This window comes from Dipodomys ordii, unplaced genomic scaffold, assembly GCF_000151885.1.
Source record: "Dipodomys ordii isolate 6190 unplaced genomic scaffold, Dord_2.0 Scaffold296, whole genome shotgun sequence".
Classification (NCBI taxonomy): Eukaryota; Metazoa; Chordata; class Mammalia; order Rodentia; family Heteromyidae; genus Dipodomys; species Dipodomys ordii.
Window position 1 is genome coordinate 124,534 of NW_012267512.1, and position 26,548 is coordinate 151,081.

The following is a 26,548-nucleotide window of genomic DNA, read 5'->3' on the forward strand; positions in this document are numbered from 1 at the left end:
TTCTCAGACTTTTTCTACACAGACTGGCTTTACATCTCGATCCTCTGGGTCCCAGCCTCCTGAATAAGCTAGAATTATAAGTGAAGACTACTGGCACCCAACCTACATTTTCATACTTTTAACAGAATGCTTAAATGCAATAAGGAATTCTGCTTGGAAGGGGTTTTCTTGTAAGTCCATCGTGGGACCCAGAAATTAGAACAGTTCTAACCATAACTTTTGTGACTATTCTGTGCCGTCATTTCTGTGTACCATGATTCTTTGCCTCTGAATCTCTGCAGTGCAAAGCAACATTGGAAATGATCCACATTGTGCAATCCTTTGCCTCTACTGTTTAGATGATGACTGGGTTCCCGGCTGGTGTAGCTGATCCCTGACAGGAGCAGCCAGGACTGGGGGGGAGCCAGCCATTAGTGCTTTGCCCAGTGGCCTCCACAGGCACTAGCACTAGGCAACTCAGGTGGTGCTCCAGAAATATGATAGATAACTGATGAACGGTTTCAAAGTGCCACTCTGCCATCATGATGACAGTTTTCATTTACAACCTTGCTATTATTAGGAGCAAGGTTGTCTGAATTTGAAAGTATGTTCAGCAGTCACTGATTTCCTTGCCCTGGCATAGTGGAAAGTATAATTAAACTGCTTCCTGCTTTTCTCCTTTCCTGACCAGCTACTTGACTTATTTATGTTACATTTCCTTGGGTTTCATGCATTAAGAGGAATATTTAGATTTCCAAAAACTGCTTATTAGAAAGGATTTAGTTCCCTTCAATGTCATTAAAAAGCATTAGCCTAACATTTACTAAGAACTTCTTTGTCTTAAGTGAACTATCTGACCCCTTCCATTTAAAGAAAACTCCAGAAAATGCAGCATCAGCACCATTACTGCCTGCCCACCAGGAGTGGGAGGTGGATTTTCATAAAGTTACATAGGGTTGTCTGTTGAAAAATCCAAGATTCTGACTTCTTTTTTCTCCCTAAGAGAGGAAAAAGCCACATGTTGCCTACTCTAGATTTATTAATTCCCTATAAATTCTCTCTGGCCAGCTTGGGTGTAGCAGTGAGCTCATTTATTTACTTGCATAGCAACAATATAATAAAAACGGAGTCTGGCCTAAAAAATACACCCTCCGGAGCTATGTCCGGGGTTAACCCTTCCCTAATGCTCCTTTTGTACCTCTATTTTTGGAAAGAGATTTACTTTGCTTCCCAGATACTTGGATGGTTGGTTTGTCTGCGAGAACTAAGCCTTTTGCTGTCCACACCTAAATCACATCTAGCCTCTTTCTCCAAATGAGGAAAAGAGTTATATATGAGAACTCAGAAGTGGAACAGGGCTCTGGAGTGACTCATTTGACACAGCGCTGTGTGGCAAACCAGTCGGTGGAAACAGAGTTCTGACTGTTGAGCCCCTTGCCCGTCCTCCTGCTGTGTTCAGGAAGCTTTTTGTGTAGTGAGTGCTAAAGCAATATTTAGTTATGGAGTGACCAAGCGCCAAAGAGCAGCTAGAGGCATTTAACATGAAAGAACTTGATGGGAAATGACGTCTGGGTTTCTCAAGTGGTTGAGGTCTTTTTTGGGACAAAGCTGAATACAGCCTGTGACAACTTTTTTTTTTTTTAATATCCTAATGGACCAAAACATTCTTTTGAATGAACACTCTAAAGACACAGCATTTAGGCTCTTTGTATCTAAATAAGTTCAGCATGACACAGAGCCCTACTCATAGACTTTGAAATGAAGTTTAGAAAGATGCTCACTGATTACTCTAAAGGGGCTGGGGATTCTGTGAAGGAAGTGAGGGATGAGAATTTGGAGAACCAAATGCCTATTTATATTGTTTTCTCCTAGAGCTGTGACTTCTCACATCTTTTTATTTTTTTTGGGGGGGGTCCGGTGGTGGGGCCTGAACTCTGGGCCTGGGCGCTGTCCCTCAGCTCTTCAGCTCAAGGCTAACACTCTACCACTTGAGCCACAGCGCCACTTTCGGCTTTTTTTCTTTTTGCTTATGTGGTGCTGAGGAATCGAACCCAGGGCCTCATGCGTGTAAGGCAAGCGCTCTACCACTGAGCCACCTTCCCAGCCCCAACTTCTCACATCTTAATGGGAAGTATGGAGCAGCTGATGGGAAAAGGGCTCAGGTACCAGAACCAAGAGCCAGCTTTCAAGGGGGCTGTTATACTGAGAGACAGCTGCTCCATGAAGGGCCACTGTCAAGCCTAAGACAGGAGAAAATGGCAGACAACAATGAGTTCCAGGACAAGGTATTTTCTTAGCTACTGATGGCAAGGCATCAGGGGAGCTCTTGTTAATGAGGAAGTTTTCTGGACGTTTTCTTGGGTACAGAGCCTAGGTCTGGTCAAATGCTGCCTCCTTCTTGACTTCACATCCCAAACCCTGCCTACCCTTGCCATCTTTTAACATGGCTCTAGCTTCTAAAAGACACTCCAGTTCTGAGTGTCAAGTTGGGATGGACCCTAAGGGAAAGGTACAAAGGATTTGACAAACCTTAATTGCCATGAAATGACACCTTAAGTTGGAATATATGTTTTGTGTGTGTGATGGGCTGGTGCTGGGACTTCAACTCAGGGCCTGGACGCTTTCCCTTAGCTTTTTTTTTTTTTTTTTTTTGGGTCGGTCGTGAGGCCTGAACGCTGGGCCTGTCAGCTCTTCAGCTCAAGCCTAGCGCTCTACCACTTGAGCCACAGCGCCACTTCCAGCTTTTTTCTTTTTTCTTATGTGGTGCTGAGGAATCGAACCCAGGGCCTCAGGCATGCAAGGCAAGTACTCTACCACTGAGCAACCTTCCCAGCCCCCCTTATCTTTTATCCCAAGGCAGGCACTTTACCACATGAGCCACACCTCGACTTCTGACTGTTTTTTTTTTTTTTTGTGGTTAATTGGAGATAAGAGTTTCATGGACTTCCCTGCTCAGGGTGGCTTTGAACCCCAGTCCTTAAGATCTTAGCCTCCTGAGTAGTTAAGATTACAAGCATGAGCCACCAACACTTGGCTAGTTTTTTTTTTTAATTTTATTTTCTTAATTAACTTGTTTATGACTTGAGTTGTGATCGTTCTGTGAAACATCAGATAAGGATGTCTGGATCATAAAATTTTAGCAAGGACCATTAGAGAGAACCCAACCCTAACTTCACACCACAGTGGGCAGAACTAAAGCTCTAGGGAGATAACTTAAAGAATAGAATGAGAACTTGGGGTAGGGGTAGGGGTGGTTGTTCAGCTACTCACTCCCCTTCCTTAATATCCTGTGGCTTGAACTAGAAGCATGTACTAGAGATTTAGTAGAAATTCACCAAGAAAGGCTCCCAAAGAAATTAACTTCCGTATGTGAGAAACACAACTTGAAATCTGGGTTTCCTATGCCTTTGTGGGTTCCCTTTCAAATCAACCCATTCTAGGGGATTTCATGACGTCTAATGAAGTTAACCATTTGGAGAAATTTGAAATCCCCCTTTGAGAAGATGGCGGAGAGAACAACTCTTGACAATGTTCTCAGTGGTGCCCCTTACCTTCCCTCAAAATGACCTTTGGATCCCTGAAAATGACCACAGCTGAAGAGAGGCAGGACTTGCTCATGTTTCTTAACTCAAGTTTCCTGGACATTTCTGCTCCTCCTTGGACCTGAAGTGGGAGCCTTCAGCCACAACTGTAATTCTTTTTGGCCATCAGGAAGCTTTTAGCACCCAGAATTCTGGTGAGCTGGAATTGCTAATGAAATGTCTAAGTATGTCCTCTTATTTTAGGGCTTGGCAACATCAACTATGAGCTAGGCTGTAGAAATCATTAACGTTGGAGTCAGACAGACGTGGGCTCAGATATCAATCCAGTCTCTTGCTAGAGGCAGAAAATTATGTCCATAGGTTGACTGGCTTTGCAGACTTCAGGCCCACCTGTGCAAAAAGGCTGTGACACATCCCTCCCTCCAAGCCTCTGAGAAGCCCAGTTGCTATTGCATGTACAATGTCTCAATATGGAGCCAAGGCCCAGAGGTTTTTAAGGTCATTCCTGTACTCTTACTTTGAAACCACCTTGAAGAATATGGTGGAAAGAGTGGAAACTTCATGCCCACCACTAACATGGCCACAGTCAATGAATCTGAAAACAAAAACGAGGCCAATACATGAGAAAATCAAATATCATAAAAATTATTCAATAAATAAATCAGCTACAGAATTGCTTGTGGTTCCTTTGTTTCCAAAAGGGACATTCTGTTGGGTCTTGTAAAGAGTGGACCCCTTGGATCTGGGTCTTTGTAGCTGTTATGGGAGGCATGTCTGACCTCGGGGGAAGAGTTGCTGTGTCCTACCTGGACTCCTTCCAAAGCATCGCACAGATACAACACTTCTAAGATGTCATCGTAACAATCATGTTTAGGGTTCAATGACTTAGAACCAAGCACATTTGCTTTCTGACATTCTTAAGGTCGGTATTGTACACCAGGAACCCTGACAAGTCTGTTTAAAAGATAGTGTTGACTAATATAATTTCATTTTTCTTCTGAAATAAAATCAGCACATTTTTACTTCTCTTGTTCTCACAGAGCATTATCTATTTAGTCAAACACAACACTGTGCCCAGTAGCTTACCTACCCACTCCGATAGCATAGTCACGTAGCATGAAATCATTGCAAAAGGGAGATTAGCTTCTGTTGGCCTTGCTAGGGGTTTATAAGAAGTTACTAATGCACTCTTAGAAATGCGCATTATCTATGAGCTTTATGACAAAGGGCAGCTGAGTTTGAAGCTTTGGCATTGACCAAACAAAAAGGACCTTTGTTCATTTTATAAGGAGGTGTTAGGGTTTGCTCATTCTTGGGGCGTGGGGGACTTGTCTGGGAAGAAGTCTTTCTTTGTCAGAGTGAGCTCATAATGTCCTGCCCTTCTGGGCTCAAGGACCTCCAGTTTTGTGTAAGATCTAAAATGCACCTTGATTCTTCAACAGAGAAATTGTAGATGAAATTTCAATTCTCAGCATGGCCCTGTCAGCTGTATACTGAGAAAAATTTATTTAAATGAGACTTTACATAGAAATATAGCTTTCTGGAATATAGGTACTTTACTGAGTTTATTCGTGGAGAAAATGAAGATGCCCCCTGTCTCGGAAGTAGCTCTTAAGCTGTGTAAGAGAGACACACACACAGTGAGACAGAGAGACACTCAGAGACAGATAGAGGAGAGAGGGAAAGGGGAAGGTAAGATAGAGAGAGGGGGGAGAGAGAAGAGAAAGAGGAGAGAAGATATAGGGAATAAAAGAAAGTAAGATGAAGTTAGACTTTATTCTCTCTGGGAGCATTCATTTCCTCTCGATCTATATTTACTTGTTCATAGACAAGTCATATTGCTTAATATATGTAGTAGTTTGTTAGTGGTATCTGAGGTGATAGTTGGGTAATGAGATTTCACCATGCCTCAGATTCCAACAAAGGAGGTCTTTGGTTTCTTAGCTAACAATTATGTGTGTGTGTGTGTATAATTTGTAATGACTCAGTCTAAGAAGATGCAGATATTGTAACAAATGTATTTCTGGTTCTTATATTACCTTTTAGGAATGAGTCTGGAGGACTGAGCTCAAATCTTTGAATCATTTCCTGTCAACATTCGGCTACATTCATAATGTCATAAAGATGACATTATGAAACCTTGATAAGTCTTAAGAGTAGTTTAGTTGAACCGGGTGCAAGTCACTCACACCTGTAATCCTAGCTACTCATCAGGCGGAGATTTGAGGATCAGGTTCAAAGCCAGCCTGGGGAAGGAAAGTCCGTGAGACTCTTATCTCTAATAAACCACCAGAAAACCAGAAGTGGCTCAAGTAGTAGAGCACTTGCCCGGAGGTGACAAGCTGAAGGATAGCATATAGGACCAGAGTTCAAGCCCCATGACTGACCAAAATAAAAAAAAAGTAGTTGAGCTTTTCAAAATCTTCGAAAGCAGTACTTGCCACAATCTAGACTATGATACATCATGACAGAAGAGCATTGTGGTATTTTAATGGACCATGAGCTCCCTGAGGTCAGTGATATTTACAACATATATTATGGGGCTAGCAAGAAGGAAGAAACTGTTGATTTCAGGGACAAAGCTTTACAGATGAGATGAAAACTGCAATGGGTTTTAAAGGATGAATAGGAGTTCAGAGGTAGAATAGATGTGTGTATGGTATTCTAGGTAAATCATAGTACATGAAAAGGAAGCTCTCAGATTCAGTAGAAGTCTAGTCTCCTTCCTTATTCCTCTTTCGCTCCCTCTCACCCTCCCTCCCTTCTCTTCCTTCCTTCCTTCCATCTTCTTGCTTTAGTTTGTTTTTAGATAAGGTCTCACACCTTTACCAAGGCCAGCCTTAGACTATGATCTCTTATCTTTGCCTCCCAAGTAGCTTTCAGGTGTAAGTCATTACATTTGGCCTATATTTTGCATATACTCTCATTAACTGATACTCCTGTCTCTGCCTTTTAAGTAGCTGAGATTACAGTTATGGTCTACTATGTCTAACCATTTTCTCTTTAGATAACTATAAAAGAGTTAACTAATCTTTCTGTCATTATTGTGCAAAGCATATAAAAGTTAGGCCCCCACACAAGCCCAATTTACATCAGTCATACTTTGCTTAAGGGGTCTATTTATTATGTACAAGTAGTTATTATTGGAGAAAGTGGGTGGTGACATTCTCAAAGACTTGTCTGATGAGAAACTACTGGATGTAACCTGTCATAATGCATGGTAATGAGCTGGACCATGGATGGAAAGAGTGTGGTAGTAGATGGCTAGAAGAAGAGAATCACTTTTTAGTGGTTAATTTAAAGGCTAGCTTAACTTTCCTGCTTTGTTTCTTGATTCACCCTTGTTTATTCATTCACAGAGGCAATATCTATGTGCTGACATTTTGCTACCTGACTGTCCTGTAATAGTAAATACCTCAATGAAGTTAACTATTATCCCTCAATTGATCTTTATTTTATGTTTTGTGTGTGTCAGTACTAGGGCTTGAAGTCAGAGCCTGGGTGCTTTTTCAGTCAAGGATGGTACTTTACCACTTGAGCCAAAGCTCTACTTCCAGCTTTTGGTGGTTAGTTGGAGATAAGAGTCTCATGGACTTTCCTGCCTGGGCTAGCTTTCAAACTGTGATCCTCAGATCTCAGCCTCCTTAGTAGCTAGGATGGTGCCCAGCTCCAACTGTTCTTTAGTAGGAGGCAAAACAAATCTAATCCCTGCAATTCAGATTAAAGCAACAGATCCAGAGAATTATCAGAGAAACTCATGATCCCCAGTGCAGATGAGGCAGCAATGAGAAAATTCACATGGCCATTTTACTGAGTTTTGAAGCTGAAAAATTAATTATTTCAGATCTCCATAGGCCTTTGGCTTTGGGGCATTTGAGAGGCTACAATCCAAACCAAACTCTTAAATTAAGTTGAAGTTTTGCCTTTCAAACATTGAAAATGTTTCTTTTTTCTAATTTAGCTTTTCAAATGGCTCGATATTGGAAACTCATTTAATTTAGAATAGCCGGAGAAATCTTGGCAGTCACCATGCATATTTAGAAGTCTTTGCAAAGTGAGAAAAATCAAACTTACAAATTGTTTTCAAATGTCACAGAATAGGCATGAGCACTAAGAATATTTAATGAGTGTGACATGACTCTGTTTCCTAGTTATTTGTCTAAATGTTTATTAACTCCTATTTTTCCAGGGTTTTTTTTGGTGTATGTTTAATACCTTGGAGCCAGAGGTTCTTTTGATTGTGTCTCAAACATTCTCATAGGCCCTGGGCATTCTGCCTCTAAAACCTAATGGATAAACCAGCCCTGTGGACAAAATTCAGCATGAAAAAAAGACCAGTGAAGTGAACTAAAGGTGTCAGTGTATAAGGTTTTCAGATAACTCTGAGAGTTCTTTTCTAGCCTGTGCAGAATTCTTACTGAATCAGAGAGCCAAGTGCTCCAAGGGCATAGTGGATACTAGCAACCAAAAATATGTTATTTTTCCATAGTAAGGAACACTCACAGGTAACATGGTTGCGAACAAACTCTGAGAAAGGAAAGAAAACATAAAAGGAAAGGCCATTAAAATTTTAAAAAAAATATTTTGGCAGTGGTATCAGGGTTTGATCTTAAGGCCTTGTGCTTACAAAGTAGGCTCTCTACTGTTGAGTAACATCTCCAGCCTTTTTTGTGCTAGTTGTTTTTGACAGAGGGTCTGAGTTCCTGACCAGAAGTATACTTGGACAATGATCTGTCTACTTAGCCTTCCCACAGTAGCTAGAATGATAGGTGAGAAATAGTACCCAGCTATTGACTAAGATGGCGTCTCTCCAACATTTTTCCTCAAGCTGGCCTGGAATCATGACCCTCCCAATCTCAGCCTCACACATAGTTATGAGGACAAGCATTGGCCACTAACTCGTGATAGGAAGGTCATTTTTTTAAGCTCTCACTATATTAGACACTATGGAGGGGGCTTTATATTGTTCCACTTAATTCTCTCCATAGCCCTGTGAGGTGATTATTCACACATTTTTTTTTATTTGCACCATCGCAGATGAAAGAGTCAAAGCTGAGAGGACATAGTAACTTGCCAAAGGATGCACAGCTTGAAACACCATGACCCAGAGTCAGAGTCCACACATTTACACGGTCTCCTTGCTAAGGGAAGGGTTATCTGAGCATATTCTCATGCTCAGTGCTGAGTTAGTGGGTGAGGAATGTCAGTTCCGGTGCATGGGTTGCAGGAGGTTGGGAAAAGGCTGAAATTCCCCTGACAGCAAGGTTGAAATGACAGAAGGCATAATTCATTGTATTGTTTCTTAAATGATCTACTGGTTAAAAAAAATCCATAGTTAATACAACTTCTGAAGCTCATAGTCTGTAGCAACATGGAGGGAATTTTGAACTATGGAAAGCCCCGAATCATAACCAGGCTGGAACATGCCCAAGTCCATCATCCTCTGCAGGGTTTCTCAAAGTGTGGTCCTGGGCTACCTCCCTTGAGACTCAGCAGGGACTCAATGAGATCAGATTCCTGGACTCCTCTTCGGACCTACGTGATGACAACTGGAGCCAAAGGTGTGGGAATCTGCATTTCCACTCACTGTGCTTATGCCTCTCATTATAAATGCCACAGCCTCCTCACTTGCTTGTTGAAAGACTTTTACAGACCACAGCTTCAATGACTAGGAACATTTAGTACTGGCCTTACCAACATTTTACAGATGAGAAATTAAAAGGAAATGAGTAAAGCCAGCAAAGAGAAAAATTAAAAGAGAAAACATTAGTTGAGCTGCTAAAATAAGAACTCCAGAACTTGCTGAAAACACACACACACACACACACACACACACACACACACACACACCAAACTAGAACTGATCCCTTCTGTATGGAAATTATCTTCTGGGGTTGTGGCTTAAGCTTAGTATGACCACACCCCCCCTTCCCCACCAACGTTCACATCAAGAAGACATTATAGACAGATGCTGTTGGCAAAAGGTTAGAACCCTTTCTTAGCAGCCACATCATCTCCACTAGGAAGGAGGGATGGAAGAAGACAGGCTGGAAGGAGGGAATGAGGGAAAAGAAGAGACAAGGAAAGGGCAGAGGGAAGGCATGAAGGAAAGAGGGAAATGAGAGAGGGAAGTAAAAGAAAGGAGTGAGAACAACAGCAAGGGATTGTTAAAAAGAGAGTATAAATGAGAAAAGGAGGAAGAATGAAGGAGAAGAAAAGAAAGAGAAAAGAAGAAAAGGAGCAGAAGGAAGAGATGAAGGAGGAGAAAGAAAAGGAAGAGGCAGAGGTTGAGTGAGGAGGAAAGGAAGTCAGAAGCAAACTCACTCCTTTGGAGGTGTGAGATGGTCCAGGGAACAGTAGATGGATGCATGTAGTCTTCAGACCCAAAGACACTAAGATATGCTTAAGGGGGTGTCAAAGTGTCATGGAGAACACTTGAAGCTTGGCGGGGGGCGGGGACAGACATGTCCTTCCCACCCCTTCCATCTTGGCCATGAATCAGCTCTGATTCCCACTGCATGGGGTCCTATACCACCATTGCTTTCACTTCCACTGTGCATTTTGAGGAAGGGCTGTCAGGGTTTTGTATTGTTTTTTTTCTTCCAGGAATGGCTTGCTCCCAAAGGACTCTGCCTTTTTCCTAAACACAAAGTGCTCTTTCCTAAAGACAAAATGCTGCACGGACTGTGAGTGTCCAAGCGTCACCCCAGCGCCGCACCCTTGACATTAATGGAAGGAAAGGAAAGGCAGACCCTCTGCTGTCTGTAAGGATGAGAGCCATGGAGAAAGGCCACAGTGCCCGGGCCGTATGTGCAATAGGAAAGAGTCTGAACTCTAAGACTTCCCAGACTTGGAACTGAAGACGATGAGTCTAAAAAGAAAAACATGTCACCTTCCTGCCAAAATAAACGATGATGAAAGTTGGATCCATCACCTTTCAGCCAGGCATTTCCTGTTCTGGCCTCCCTTGTCTGCCTGGGACCAGTTCAGATGAGGGAGAGCTATTTTTAAGGTGCAAGCCACCAAGACTAAGAATTTATTTATAGCTGCACCTTTCAACTGTTCTTCCTCCCTTGCCCCCACCCCCACCCCCTTGCTAGAGATAAAGGCCAAGTTTGGCCTTTTCTTTGAATCTCAAATCACTGGTGTAAGAAAGACTTTGAAAGGTCATAGCTCAATCTGTTACCTCTAGCCAGGGATTGCTGGCCTGAGGAACTCAAGTCCAACAAATGGTTTCCCTCTTCTGGAAGAAATTCTCTTAGGGGATGTACACTCTTGATTGTGTGCCCTTGGTAAGTGTTTTGCTAACACACTTTTGGGGCATTAAAAGATGATCAGGAAATGCATTTATGGTTTTGTTTTATTTTAAGGAATCCAATGTAAATCTCTATCCCTCTCACACATCCCCAACAAAACATCCTGGTACAGTGTAAGTGTTAGAATTAGATAAGTATATGTATATTAGATAAGTCTAATATACATAGGTTTGCAGTTAAAACTGTGTGAACTACATTAGGTATTTAGTTGTAGTGATGGGATCTTCACTAATATACCACCTCTTTCTTGTATTCTTCTAAAACTTGATGTCTTCCAAAATATTTAAGCTGCACTATTTTCACTCCCACCTCAGGCTTATCTCAGAAATGATTTCAAAGTCACAGGGATGACTTCTTCCCAATCTACTAGTAGCTATTGTTTTAAAGGAGTCAAACTTCAAGCGCACAACTCTTGGTGGAGATAACCTTCCTAGTCTGTGTTCTCTCTTTACTTCTGCTGGATTCTTTGTCTAGCAAGGCCAACAAAGTCATGATTCCTCTTTTGGAAGGGAGAGCCTTGCTGAAACATTGGGTTTAGGTGCAGTTTGGTGTCTTGCACTATTCAAGGAAGAACTAGAAAAGATTGGAAACTATTTGAGCACAGAATGCAGGTCTATCAGCAGAGCTATGAGAAAGATGAAGATCAATAATTTATGAACCAGTACCATCCAGACTGACATGGGAATTTATAATGACTGTAGGTCAATAGTACTTCGCACATGGTAGTTCAAGAAAAATTTGTTTCAGCATATGGTAGTGCACACCTGCAAACCCAGCACTTGAGAGTCTAGGGCAGGAGGATTGTAAATTTGAGGCCAGTCTGGGCTATCCTGGCTCAAGAAATGTTTTTTATTTTGATTGATGAGTTAGAGCATTTGGTATATTTGTTCTTTGGAAGTTTCTAGTTATTATTTTGAAAATATTTCTTTTTCTTTTCCTTTTCTGAGTTCCAGGGCCTTGTGCTTGCTAGATGGGTGCTCTACCTCTTCAGTCTTGCCCCAGTCCTTTTTGTTATTTTTCAGATAGAATCTATATGTATACCAAGCTGCTCTGGATTGAAGTTTGCCAATTTTGCTTCCCAGAGCTGTCCTCCTGCATCCAACTACTAAGATGGAGGTCTTAAATGTATGCCCAGGCTGGCCTTGAATTGTAATCTCCAATCTCCATCCACATCCCCAGGAGATAGGATTGCAGGTTTGAGTCACTGGAGCCTGGTGGGAATATTTCTATTGGTCTAAACGGGGAAACTCCAAGAAGGCAGAAACAAAATTGTAGTTATTCACTTACCTTTTTACTTAAGTGAGGACCATTGCTGCCTCCAATGCTTCTTTGTACTGATGGTGGCACTTGATAAACATCTTGTTCTTGGGAACCATGGCCAGTGGGTACTTGGTAAATTCCCTGATTGGGGTAGGAAGGTGGCACTTGGTAAATGGTGTCACGAGATGCTGCCTGTGAGTTTGGCACTTGATAGAGCCTCTGTTGGCCCAAAGTCTGGTGCCCTGGTCCAGAAGTAGGCTGGTCAAGACTGGATGGGTTTTCTTGCACAGGACCAATCAGAAGCTTCACTCGGTTTCCTGGGACAATGCCTTGACGACCATGTAGAGAGCACAGCCACCATCCTTCTAGTCCCCCAGTATTCTGCTCTATGACAGTCAGGATATCTCCCTTACGGAAGGCCAGCTCTTCAGCACACTCTGGGACATTATCATATAATGCCCTTGCCATAAGATTCTGGGAAAGAAAGAATAGAAGGACATCATGTTAGAATATTAGCTTTCATGCTCAATAGCCTAGGCTCTTAGGAAACGCACACTTCCTGGAAAAAGTGAAGAAGAAATCTGAACAATAGCCTGTGAGAAGGAAAACAGATGGTGCAGACAAAAGACAGATTCATCCATACCACATCTGCCACCAATGACATCAGACTGCCTCCTCAGAAAAGCTGGAGACACCAGAAGAGATCTCTCCCTTTGCAGCACTGTGCCAAGGAATTATGAGGCGCACTGCTAACAAGCTAGGGAATGGCTCACTCCACAAAGCGGTTGTCTTCCTTTTTAGAAGAAAGTGAGCGGAAGGGAATAACTCATTCCAACCTAATCGGATAGATGTACTTTTCTTTTTCTTTCTTTCTTTCTTTCCTTCCTTCCTTCCTTCTTTTTTCTCTTTCCTTCTTTCTTGTTTTCCATGTATCAGAGGTTAAAAATAAATAAAAGAAAATACCAAATAACCTACACTAAAAATGGCATTATATTTAGTGTTGAAATGTGAACAAAAGTACAGTTAAGAGCTGGGTGGTGGTGGCTCATACCTATAATCCTAGCTACTCAGGAGGCTGAGATCTGGGGATCTGGTTCAAAGCCAGCCTAGGTAGGAAAGTCTGTGAAACTCTTATCTCCAATTAACCACCAGAAAACTGGCCATGGTGCTGTGGCTCAAAGTGGTAGAGCGCTAACCTTGAGCAAAAGGGTCTAGGCCCTGGGTTCAAGCCCTACAACCGACAAAAAAAAGTACACTTAAATATGCCTTGGCAGAACTTTAAAATACCTTTTATGATTCAGAGGTTTCTTTTTGGGCGGGAGGGGGACAGGGAATCTACAACCAAGGCATATAAACGTGTCATGAAAATCAAGCAGAGATTCAATGTGGTAGTGGGCTGTGTCTCCAGACTTGACAGTGGGGAACTACCAGGAATGTGTTCACTTGTAGGTAGATGCTAGCTCTTCCCTGCCCGGTCTTTTGCTCATTCCTCTCTTGTGGGCCTTCCTCATCCTGTCACGTTATCACCTATTTCTTGAATCTCACCATTCACATCTGCAAGGCCGTGCTTTCCCCTGTCTTGGGCCCCAAACACTCTCTCGCTTTGTATGAAAGTCTGTCTGGCACATTCAGTACTAAGCAGACAGCCAAAGTAGGCATTCAGTGGAGAGCGGGCAGCCAGTCCATGCTGACATTCCTGGAAGCCTTTCAAAAGCTCTGAAGATTTCGTTTCTTGGCGTTGGAGATGTTTCCCAGCTCACTGGCAGCCTTTCCTGCATGCCTGCCCGACAGGCCCCCCCCCCAGCTCTCCTCCCCGCCCCCCCCTTTCCCAGTGCACAGAGAAGTCAGGAACGGCTGAATTCATGGCAGACACTCAGAAATTGAGAGTGACCTCTCCAGAGTTTTTATGTCTGGATGTGCTGCTGTCGTGGCAGTGTGGGTCATTTATAGAGGCCAAAAGCATGCTTGTCTCATTATTTCACAACATAACATATTCGTGGGATTGGAGGCTGGTTTAGTTTGGCCTTTGCCCCCTGTTTTGTTCTCTAGAAATGTGGACAGGATATATATATATATATATATATATATATATATATATATATATCCTGTCCACATATATATATATATATATATATATTTCTATATAATTTTTTTCAGCCTTCTTCTCCTTCACACAGGCATGAATTCATTCATCTCCTTCCTCAGGGCTCTGCTGGTAACCATAGGGCATAGGGCTTGCACTATATACTGTTCTCTGCTAGGCAGTTGGCTGGCTATGTGTGTAGCTTGTGTGGGAGATCTGCCTCTAGTCTGGAGTTGAGAATAAGGTCCAATTCCACTACTGTTAAGCAAGGTCCATTTATGCATGTATGTATGCATGAGCAGCTTTTCTTATTTTGCTCAGACTGGTCTCAAACTCCTATAGACTCGAAGAACCCTCTGATCTCAGCTTCCTGAGTGCTGGGGCTAGAGGTATATGACACTTTGCCTAGCGAATCATGTTCCTTTCCAAAGGAAAGGAGACAAAGCCACAGATAATGGTGTCAGGAGCTTTGTGATGATTAAGGATAGACTGAAATCCATGAGTTATGAGCTCATAACTTACAGCTAAGTGAGCTGTAAGGGCAATTAAAAGGGAACTAAGGAGTTTGTGTTTCAGGTAAAAGTTTTACTTAGCAGTTGTAGTTACAGACTCATTGGGTTCTCTCTAACAATGAAGTGTACAAAAAGATAAAATCGGGTAACATTCTATTCTAGTTTGTGGAAACATTAGAGGATACTGTGTGGCTTTAAATTTTCCTCCTTTTTTTTTTCTTCTTCCTTTTTTGGAAGAGTATGTAATTGGACGTTCTTTCATTTAGAAAAGTCATAGATATTATAGAGAACAAGTTCTGGTCCTTTCTACCAAATTGATCTCAGGGAAAACTAACTCTACCAGAGATGGACTGCAATTGCAGAGCAGGAAAGGAGCTGACTATTTCTCTTCTTTTCCCTTTCTTTTGGGCCAAAAGTCAATACCAGGGAGTGGCTGGTAAGGAGACCCCTCAATGGAACCAGAAGCAATAAACTTGGGCCCAGTAGACAATAGACAAGTAAAGGGCTACACACTCAATCAGCATAAATCAGCTGGAGGCATTGGGAGTTGGGTCACTTCCAACTCCTGGAACACCAAGAGGCTCTGAAGAGAGCACTGAGCATGCTTGATCAAGGGCAGATAGAAATCCCCATGTGGGAGTCAGGTTGGATATTGTTTGTTGCCTGTCCCAGTAACCTTCCCATCCTGGCAAGCAGCATGCCAATGTTTCCACATAAGCCTCAGGAGCTGCTTGTTTCTGGGCATGCTTCAGAGCCCCGTCCCCATCAGCCCATGGTGGGCATTGTGGGGGGTCTCTGCTTCCTTGTTGCCCATGACATCCCTCCATTCTTCCCTAGTAACTATAGAAATAAGGATTCAAGGAAAACTTCCCATGGTTGTTGGTGGCAAGGAACCCAGTACCAGCCCAACATCCATTCATAGACTGGTAGCTATTCTCAGCCTTGACTGGAAATAACTTTCCAAGTCAAGGCAATAACTTTTCCTCTGGGAAAGTTATGGAGGGCTAATGTCTATACCCAGTCTGTCTCCACCGCAAGAAGACACAGCTTCAAAGACTGTAGAAATTACTTGGACCTATCTATTTCATAGATCTGTCCACAGTCATAGGTTGTAGGCAGAGGTGGAAACAGAATTAGGGATTTTGGGTTCAATTTGTTTCCAGAACACTAAGCTACATGAACTCATCACTTCATGCTCTACCACTTGAACCATGCCCCAAAGCCTTATGCCTTTTAATTTTTTTTTTCTGATACATTGTTATACTAAATTTGCCTAGAACCCTTCTTCCTCTACCTCTACCTCCTAGGTATCTGGGACCAAAGGCATATACCTCCATGCCTAGCCTATATCTGCTATTTCTCTAGCTCACAATTACATTTGATAAAAACTTGATACCTCAAAGCAACATGTCTCTGAGTTTATAGTAAGCGCTAGTAACCACCACTCCTATTTTTTTTTAATAAACAGCAATCATGAAACTACAAATTTCATCCAAGAGATCTTCCTAGACAAAATAATTTTATTACTTGGTAAATTATGGATAAATCCCATCAGATCCCAGCAGTATATAACGTATTATAAAGCAGGGAAAATTACGAAGAAAGAGGTTGGCTTTTGTGTGTGTATTGTACAGATATTGGAGCCCTATTTCAGTAAAAAGATAAAATCACCTTCAGCCACAGCACAAGGATTTCACTAATGTATAAGTAGTCAAATCAAGAAAAGTTAACTGTTCAGGAAAGAAGTGTGTGTGTGTGTGTGTGTGTGTGTGTGTGTGGTGGGGGAGAGGGGTTCTACTTCTTTAGAGGAAAGGTGTGATTCCTTGAGGGCACAAAGTTAGGCTCTCAGAAAGGCTGGTTTGTCTATTCAAGATCTGCTCTTTCTCAACACCCTTAGACCCACTGATATTTATCTCCAGGGGAGGGAAAGTCAACACAGAAACAAATCAAGGAGAGAGAGCAGCTGTGTAATTCTATACCCAGCTGGATATAAGCTCCTAGATACTGGAAGTACAGCTAGAGCCGAGCCCAGCACAGGGCACAGAACTTGAAAGCCAATAGGGACTCTCCCAGATGAGGCAGAGTCTATCTAGCTCTTTCACCTGACAACCGAACAAGAGAAAGCTCTAGATGTTAATGATTTTGTATGTCACCAGGCAAGAAGTTTTTAGGGCTGGGAATAAGAAGGTGGGCCTCCAGCCTCTAGGTCCTGAATTAGGACAGTATTTAGTAAAGTCAAATAAATGTACCTGTTAACAAAGGCTGTGCCTCTAATGGAGATTAGATTTAAGGCTATAAACTCATTCCAGGACTGTTTGTAGCAGTCTAACAGCAATCCCTACCTCATGCTTTCTTGAAATTCTTCATTTCAGTTCTTCCATGGTTCCATGGTCCACTTCCTTGTTCTCTCTCTCTCTCTTTCTCTTTTTCTCTCACCCTCTCCCACTCCCTCCCCCTCTCCCTCTCTGTCTGTCTTTCTGGAATCTTGCCCCATCTTAAGTAGTACTGTGTTCGAACCCAAGGCCTCACATTTGCTGGGCAAGCCCTCTGCCACTTGAGCCATGTCCCCAGTCCCTCTGTTTCTTCTCTGCCTTCTCCATTTCAGACCATTTCCCCCACCATCCATGAGGTGATTAAGTTCCAAAGTCCCTTGCACTTCTCTCTACCCCTGCTCTGTAAAGGAAATTTCATGTGCACCATGGTATCTCAACACAGAAAGCACCCAAATCCCTATCATAGCATTAGACTAGACATTTCTTATGCTATTTCCTTGACAGGTTTTGATTTTTCTGGAACACAGCAATCACTTCCTAACTGGCTCTCCTCTCCTCCATTAAGTCTCTTCTTACCTTAAAACTAACCTTTCACACAACCAGAATAGTTTTCTTTCTTTTTCTTTTTGGGTCAGGTTGTGGGGCCTGAACTCTGGGCCTGGGTGCTGTCCTTCAGCTCTTCAGCTCAAGGCTAGTGCTCTACCACTTGAGCCATAGTGCCACTTCCGGCTTTTTTCTTTTTTCTTATGTGGTGCTGAGGAATTGAACCCAGGGCCTCATGCATGCAAGGCAAGCACTCTACCACTGAGCCACCTTCCCAGCCCCCAGAATAGTTTTCTAACCCAAACAGATCTGATTCCCTTCCATTTCCTATCAAACCATTTCTTTACAGTACAGCTTACCCTATCCAGGGCTATGCACTCCTTAAATTCAGGGATGTGGTCTAATTTCATTTGCATTTCCAAAACTTTATTCTAGTGTCTGAAACAAAATGCAGGCTCATTCAATAATTGCTCCACTGAAATGGGTTCTAGCCTCTGATCTCGTAGTTCTCTGCAGGGAGGGCAAGATTGTGTTTTAGGAAATTCAACAAGACATGTGTTTAAAACTTTTAGATGCATGTGCAGACAGAGATGGACTAAGCAGAACGATAAATGGTATGTCCAAGTCACTCAAGCCTAACAACTAAAGAGCATGGGCGACCATAATCAGGGAAATGCCTGCCCCTCCCTGTTTAAACAGGACAATGACGCAGATGGGGAGCCTGACCCGCTGAACCCAGTGTTCACAACTACTGAGCAAACAGGAAGGCTTAAGAGTAACTGACCATCCCTGGGAGATGAGATACAATGGTTTCTTTGAAGGGTTTCTCTCCCTGTGTGTGTCTGGTAGGTGACAGAGCACCATTCAAATAATTTCCCAGGACATTTCAGTTCTGCGCTTCCTGCTTCCCAAGCTATGCCTGAAAAGTTGGGAGCAATTACAGTACAAGACAAAGCTTAGGTCACGTGATTAATCCCCCCCCCACCCCATGAAACTTCCCCCTGCCTCTCCCTTCTCTCCCCCGCCCCCATCTCTGCTATCAAAATGTCAAGAAAGTTTATCATTTCCACTGCCAGGGAAATTATCTGCTTTTCCCAGTGTAGAGAGGTGTGACGTGTAATTTCCATGACCATTCATGTTGGTCTTTGGAAAGAAATGAGACACAATGGCTGGTGTGTCACTCACTAAGGCTGATAGCATCATCAATGGCTCTGCTTCCTCTTATTATTTTTGCTTCATTCTATATTTATACAGGGGATCCTGCCAAGGCCTCACGGCTACCACATTCATGATAACTAACACTACTTTGCTGTGTTGAATCCCTTCAAAGCTTAGCCAGGGATGCTGGTAGACTCTCATACATGCACACATACAAGCATAGCAAAGGCCAGACCTTGAGAAACAGACCCACTAAAAGGAAATGGCCATTGTCAAGGAAATCAGTTCTAAAGGAAGCAGCTGAGAGAAGAACATCACCAAGGTCAGCCTCAGGGCACACTGGGGAAAAGAAAGACAGGCTCTTGTGCTTTTGTGTGTACAGATAAAAGTCGGCTTTGCTCTGAGAGGGGTCAAACCCTTTCAATTACATTTCTCCTCCCCTCTTTATCATCTCCTCGGATGAAGTGGGTTATGTAGGCTTTCACCAGAGAAAGAGCTGCAGTCAGAAAATATGTATATGCACAAGTGTCAGGATTTTGATTCTTGCATTGGGAATATTGATATTTTTGACATGGATTTTTCTTGGTATTACTAAGTAGAAGACATGAAACTTCTAATATAGGAATTTGTATATATGGTATATGATCCTAGTGTCTTCTGGGTAATAACTGTTGATTATATTCTAACATGCTTTTTATGATAATCTGAATTAGCCCATAGAAATGCCAACAGTAGAATCCCATCAAACATCAGTCAGACTTATCACCACTAAAGGCTCATCTAGCACCTGGACTGCAGTTCAGCCAATGGGTTTTATTTTCTGCTAAGTGATCTTCTAAATCCCAATGATGGACAAAAAACTTACATGATTTTGTTGAATCTTTTTACTCCATTCTCTTTGCCCTGAGTCTTCAAGTTTTCTTAGATTTCCCAGCTCTGTGAACTTTAGCCACAGCATTGTCTTTGGAGCATTTCTTATTGGCAGGTGCTTTAAAATGAATTTCTCCCAAAGGTACTTTCTGCCATTGCACAATACACCATTTATATTTCCTATGTGTGAGGTTAGGGAGTATTCAGTCTATGGTTACCCATAAGGCTCTGTTTGGGAATCTTAACATCTCTGCTACACTGGTCTATTCCTGTTTGATGTAAGATCATCTGGAACTGAGTGTCATTTTGATAGTTCATATAGCAAAATGAGGTTATTTCTTGACAGCAGGTGAAAAATTCTAATGTTCATTGAAAACCTGAATATAGAGCTCTCTGGAAGAAACTTCAGTTGGGGCAGATTTGGTAACAAGATAAGGTCAGCATCGGTGTGAGATTGGAAAAGTGTTTCCTCAAATGCTAGACTCTTATCATTACTTGTGTTTAAATAATCACCACTTTCAGGTTGATAGAAGACAAAAGCATAAATAGAATGAGATTTGTTTAGTGTAAATCCAGCAAAAGCCTAAAGCATATTGTTTATGTTCTGTAAGAAACATTACAAATGGGTGAATAGATTGCATATACATTCAACTTCCAAGCTTGCTTCTCTTATTTCTTAACTCATTGTGGAAGATGAATTTGACTGCTGACAATAGTTAAGGAAAATGAACTAAATTCTTATGAGGCTGATGATCATATATTATATATATATATATATATATATATATATTTAAAAGTTCAAATTTCCATTCATATGTGGTCCATGAGATTTACACTAGTAATCCCTGAGGGTCTTAAAGGTGGACGAGAAACTTAGCCAGAACTTCACCAGAACTAGTAGAATAGTAGAATTCTAGAGTAAGAAGGAATCAATCTAACCCAATATCTTTGTTTCATATTCCAGAGGATCTTGGATTCGATTGGCAGCAGAGCCAGCAATCATTCCTGGTTCCCCTCCTCAGGGAGTTCCCCTTGGACCAGCATGCCCTCCCTGAGAATCTTTTCCATTTTAGAACTTAGTACTTTTTCTATTAAACCTTAGAATGTATAAGCATTCGTCTCAGGTTGCCTGGTTTCAGTACAGTGTATTGGCAAAGGATCAAAAACATGAGGCAGGCACAACTCTTTCCAGGGTTCTTTCCCTAGATAAATCTGACAGGCGCCATATAATGATGAAGTCCTGACACCCACTCACCCAAAAGATAGGTTTTATTAACAATAAAACAGCCATCTGGATCTCAGCCAACATTACAATACAGGCATCCAGTCATATCTATCTGCCTGTCCAGACAAATCCCTAAAACATCCAGGTACTCGGGGAAGAGAAATGAGAGTTAAGTTACAAAGAAAAAGAAGACTTCAGCCCACTCTATTACAGTGTATTGCTAAAAGTGTATTTCTAAAAAAATAATAAAATAACACTTGTTATAAGTCAAAATGCACAACTGATAATGTCTAATAAAGTGTTTGGGATTTAAAAAAAAAAGATCCTTTCATGTTTACATTTCCATCTTGTCATCAGGCTTCAAGGTTTATGCCCAAGGTTAGATGCAAACCCACCAATGGAAATACAACTACTGACAACCTTTGTCTTCTGGCCAGAATCTGGTTGATGAATCTTGCTGGGATGTTTTTAGATGTCACCTGCCTGATTCCCATTATCTACTTATCCTGTAAGGTCCTGTCAGAACCTCTGTTGCACAGAGCAAGGCAGTGAGCATTGACACTAATAAACTTAGAAGCCTCCAAACTTAGAAGCTGCAGCATCTCCCCTAAGTCATGAGACTAAAACAATGGTCTTAAAGGCTGAGCTCTAGATCCATATTTGAGACGGGGTATATATGTAGAGAAAGAAACCTGAGTAAGGCTTTGGAGAACTAGCTGCCTTAAAAATGGCTTGAGGATTTTACATTTGACCCAGAGATCTTATATTTCTTAGTATTTTGTAGTATTTTCTTGAACTAGTTGGAGCTAGACTATAACAGAAAGTCACTTTTTGGTTAAGATCTATTACATTAAGCTCAACCTCAGTCATGATAAAATTATGGCAAACAGAAAGAGAGATTTTTGTTTGTATAATCTAAACTCCATTGGGTTATTATTATTATTATTATTATTGTGTGTGTGTGTGCCAGTATTGGGGCTTGAACTCAAGGTATCACATTCTTTCTTAGCTTTTTCACTCAAGACAGATATCTACCACCTGACACACACCTGTGCTTCTGCCTTTTTGCTGGTTAATTGGAGATAAGAGTCACACAGATTTTTCTGCCTAGGTTGGCTTTGAATGATGATCCTAAGATCTCAGCCTCCTGAGTAGCTAAGATTACAGATGTGAACATTCAGTGCCTAGTAAGGCAATTATTTTTAGAAAGGTCGTTTTCAAGTAGAGAGAACTCTGTCTAACCAGAAATATGGTGATGTTTGGGAGACTTTTTGTTGTTACAGTATGTGTGTATATGCATGTGTCATTAGCATTCAAATTAGTAGAGGACTAAAACATTGCTACACACTCCTTACCCAGAGTGCACAACCCAGCTTGCCACACCAAAAAAATTACTCATCCCTAAGTGTCAACGGTGTTGAGGTTGACAAGCAGTGCATAAAGAGAAGGGTACTAGACTCAATTAAGAGAGTCTAGTCTCAGTCTTTGTACTTTGAGACCAGTGATGTAAAACCATTGCCTTTTATGCTTCTATTTCCTTACATGAGAAATGGGGAAATAAGTATGTTGTTTATAAAAAAATTATTACGAGGACTCATGAAATTATATACACAGAACACTCTGATTCCTTCAGAAGAGTCTATAAAATCAGAGCAGTCAATACCACTGCACTCTGATGAGCTCATGAAATTAGGTCTTACGAATCATATTCCACCCTTTCAAAGAATTATTTAAAAAAAAACCAACATCCTCTGGGAAAAGAAAACAAACCAGAAATGATCTCATCGTGATTACACCTGCCACACCAAAAAGCAGACACAGTTCAGAGAAACAAAATTCTTTCCCTTCAGCCATGAATTAAGCTGCGTCTGTAATTAAGATCTTAATAAGGCAGGCAGGAGGGTTGGCGCAGATGCTGCAGGCTATGAGAGGCTATGAGGCAGGGAACTACCTGGACCAGCTTTACAACCAGAACAATTGAAATACAATCCCTCTCAGTGCTGTACGCTCTCAGATGTGCCAAATAAGTCTAGATTTCAACTCTAGCTTGCTTTCGTTTCCTAACATGTCTATTTTTCAGGAGGAAAAAGAAAAGAAGCATTTTATTATTTCCCAGTAAGTATAACTAACTGGTGATTCTCTATAAAGAATTTCCTCAAATATACTATGTTGAAAATGAACTAGACAACTTGTGGGTGGGGATGAGAGGAAAAAACTGGGAGAAAGCAAGGGAAGGGGTTATACTGTTCAAAAAGAAATATAGTCTTTATTTGACATTTAACTATAACTCCTCTGCACATCACCTTGACAGTTCAGTAAAGAAAAATAACTTTAAAGGCCCTTAGGGGAGGTAAGATAATGCTTTGCTTGTAGAGTTAATTGATGCCTAGAGCAGCTCAGGTTGACCATCTATAGAGTGACCATGTGTTCCTGAACTTTCCAAGACTGTCCCTAGTTTCAAATATCCTTCCTATTGTAAGACCATATGTCCTACTGTTTGGTTCGCAAAAGTTGGATATACATATCCTCAAAAATTGTACAAATTCAAAACCCAAAATAGAGGTTATACACTCAACATATTTCTTTATAATGGATTTGTCTTGGTTGAAGTTAGGTTTTGAGAGAGAAGTAGAGATTGGTTGAGTCTGTGACTGAGGCAATACATGTTCTCTGAATGACAAAACGATCTTTTTTGTTTCTTTTCTTTTGGGGATCCGGTCGTGGGGCCTGAACTCTGGGCCTGGGTGCTGTCCCTCAGCTCTTCAGTTCAAGGCTAGCGCTCTACCACTTGAGCCACAGCACCACTTCTGGCTTTTTTCGTTTTGCTTCTGTGGTGCTGAGGAATAGAACCCAGGGCTTCATGCATTCAAGGCAAGCGCTCTACCACTGAGCCACCTTCCCAGCCCCGACAAAATGATCTTGAAAAGGAAATGAGGTATCATTCTGGGGCTTCTGGACATCTGGGAGCATGTCCAGAAGTCCTGCCTCATGATGAATAGAGTTACAAAGAGAAAGAAGGTTCTTGGGCTGTCTGTATTGGTGGTGTTTTATTCTCTGAGTCCTCCTTAAGGTACACTTAATGACACTAAATTCTAAGTGAAGTGGATCCCAGAATCAGAGACTATCCCAAGTTGTGTGTGTCTTTGAGGAACAAGTTCTATTCTTGTCCTGGGAGACAGGGTTTCAAAGTTGTGATACATCTGTGCTGGTTCATAGACCCATTCCTTTCCAAGCTCTGGAGTTATAACACAGTGCCAGAAACAAGAACAGTGAAAATGGTTACTTATTATTAACTGACATGTCCTGACTCTAAACAACAGCTCTGAGAAGGCTATTGTGTCTACAAGTTTGTGTTTTTGCCATTTCCGGGGTGCTTGCTTTGAATGTTATTGCTATCTGAGGGGAGCGGAGGCAGACTCAGGAAAGAGAAGCCCAGATCATTCTTTACAGTGGACCAAGGACAGAGAAGCCCAAGATGACCCCCCATTACCTGTGGGTGGAAATACTAAGGTAATGGAAACAAATCAACAGCCATAAATCAATAAGATCATGACTAACTCATCTGCACAAGACATAGAACAGGGCTTCTGCTTAACACAAAGTAATTTGGGAAAATAGGAATGACATATCATACTATCTGAAAATGGAATACTGTTAAGGAAGGAATGAGGTTCAAAGTTGTTTTCTTTGTGCTGGTCCTGGGGCTTGAACTCAGGAGCTGGGCTATGTCCTTGAGCTTTTTTGCTTAAAGCTAGTCCTTTGCTACTTGGTTTCTGGTGTATGTGTGTGTGTGTGTGTGTGTGTGATTAGAGTCTCACACTTTCCTGCTGGGTCTGGTTTCAAACCTTCATCCTCAGATCTTAGCTCCTGAGCAGCTAGGATTACAGGCATAAGCCACTGGCACAGGGCTTCAAGTCTTAATCATACTTGTGTTTTGGTTACTACAAGTATCCATTGAGCTTCACAGAGAACCTCCATAGCCCCTCCCACAAGAGTAAAGACAGAAATTAAAACCGATTTTAAAAGGAGCTATCAAACATTGTGGCTTTACATGTCCATGGTTATTCTATCTTTATTTCTAGTGAGCATTAGCTATTACCTCAGCATAGTAGAAATAAGAGGAATTGTAATTTGCAATGTCAGGGTTTGCCAAGAAATATGATACCTCTGAATCATTGGACCCAGCCTTGAATAGGGATTATGAACCACTTAACTTAGACACCATTTAAACACCATTAGCGGTTGGGGAGAGGGATTAAAGAGAACTGGGCTATGTGTTTTAAAAAAAATATCCTGGGATTTAGTAGTTCATGGTGAGGCCTAGGTGATATATCAGAAAAAAGTCCACTAGCAATTTTAATATCTCCATAACCAGCAGCCTCCTGTCCCCTATTTCAGCCATGAAAAATGCCATCACACCTAACAGCTAGTCATGTTGTGGAGTGCCAGTACCACAGCATCAAAGAACATGACTCAATTCACTGAGATAGCATTGCTTACTGAAAAGACCTTATACAAGATTCATCTTTTCCAGTTGCGGGTGGAAAAGGTCACCCACAAGGCCATTTATCTCAAAAGAGAAGATTCTGCAGGAAGAGCCTTTGCAGCCAGGCTGAGCGTGGAGCCCTCATTAGCCAGTAAGAATTACCATAGGGAGATGGCTGGAATGCTCAAAGTAAATAAGATGAAGGTGGTGCTGTGCACAAAGCATAAACAGGGCTTTGGGCTTTTTTTTTTGTCTTCTTTCCATGCCCAGGCTCTTTGTAATCATCTGTTGCCTAGGAAACCAGCAGCTCTACTCTGGCATTTTAAGTTGGAAATATTGTATTTCTTCCCAATAGCCCTGGTGCATTTATCTTGGCAGGAAGGCCTGGTAATTAAGTCTATATGTTACTGCCGTGGTCCTAGTGGCTGGCATTCCAAACCAATTTGTCTGTTTCTTTCTAACCCTAAAATGATCTAAAAATAGATATCCAAGTCCTCTTACTTTACATTGACGTCACCCTGATGGTAACAAGATGTGGTAGAATTTATCCCAAACTTCAACTGTAAACTCCCAGCTCATCTTCTTTGGACTGTACTATTTTATTTCATTTTATACTTTGACTTTACTATTTAATATTTGACTTAGGAGATTCTCTTTTCCTCACTAATACTTTTGTTATAGGTAAACAGTTTCATGAATGCTTCCTCTTAAACTTTTATCTGTATAATGCTTCTATATATATCTACCTATCTGTATAGATATACAGATATTTTTACAAGCTGCCCCATGAAAAATTGCTGTCATATACTCAATACTATTCATGTAGTTGTTATATATATATATATGCAATACATATATATATATATATGTATGTTTACATATAAGACACATACATGTGTCCTATAACATCATATAACATCTGACGTTTATCAAATGTCTACCATGTGCTAGCAACTGATGACTTCATGTATTATGTTCTTATAAACTTCTTACAAGGCAAGTATTGTCATCCCCGTGTTACTAGTAAGGAAAACAGAAGTCTAAAACAGCTCATTGAAAATTATACTGGTAGGAAAAAAAAAGTGGGATTAGAAACATAACCCATCTTCTTTCCACTATATCACAGGACATGAACACACTTTTAAATGGATGTGTGTGTGTGTGTGTGTGTGTGTGTGTTTTATGTAATTTGGCAGAGGATTCACTATAAGCAAGTCCTCTGGTCTCGGGAATATAAAGTCTTATTAATAAGAGTGAAGAGGCCGAGTAAATGGAGCTCTGTGCTAGAGGTATGCTGTTAG

General features: G+C 41.5%; 1 protein-coding gene across 4 annotated transcripts in view; it reads right to left on the bottom strand.

Moving 5' to 3' along the window:
- Window positions 1–26,548, bottom strand: part of Nedd9 (neural precursor cell expressed, developmentally down-regulated 9) — a 160,447-nt gene that overhangs the window by 16,638 nt on the left and 117,261 nt on the right. For all 4 annotated transcript variants that reach the window (XM_013036500.1, XM_013036501.1, XM_013036502.1 and 1 more), the window contains one exon: window positions 12,125–12,571. In XM_013036500.1, coding sequence (XP_012891954.1) covers window positions 12,125–12,571 — 447 coding nt within the window. The remainder of the gene's footprint in view (window positions 1–12,124; window positions 12,572–26,548) is intronic.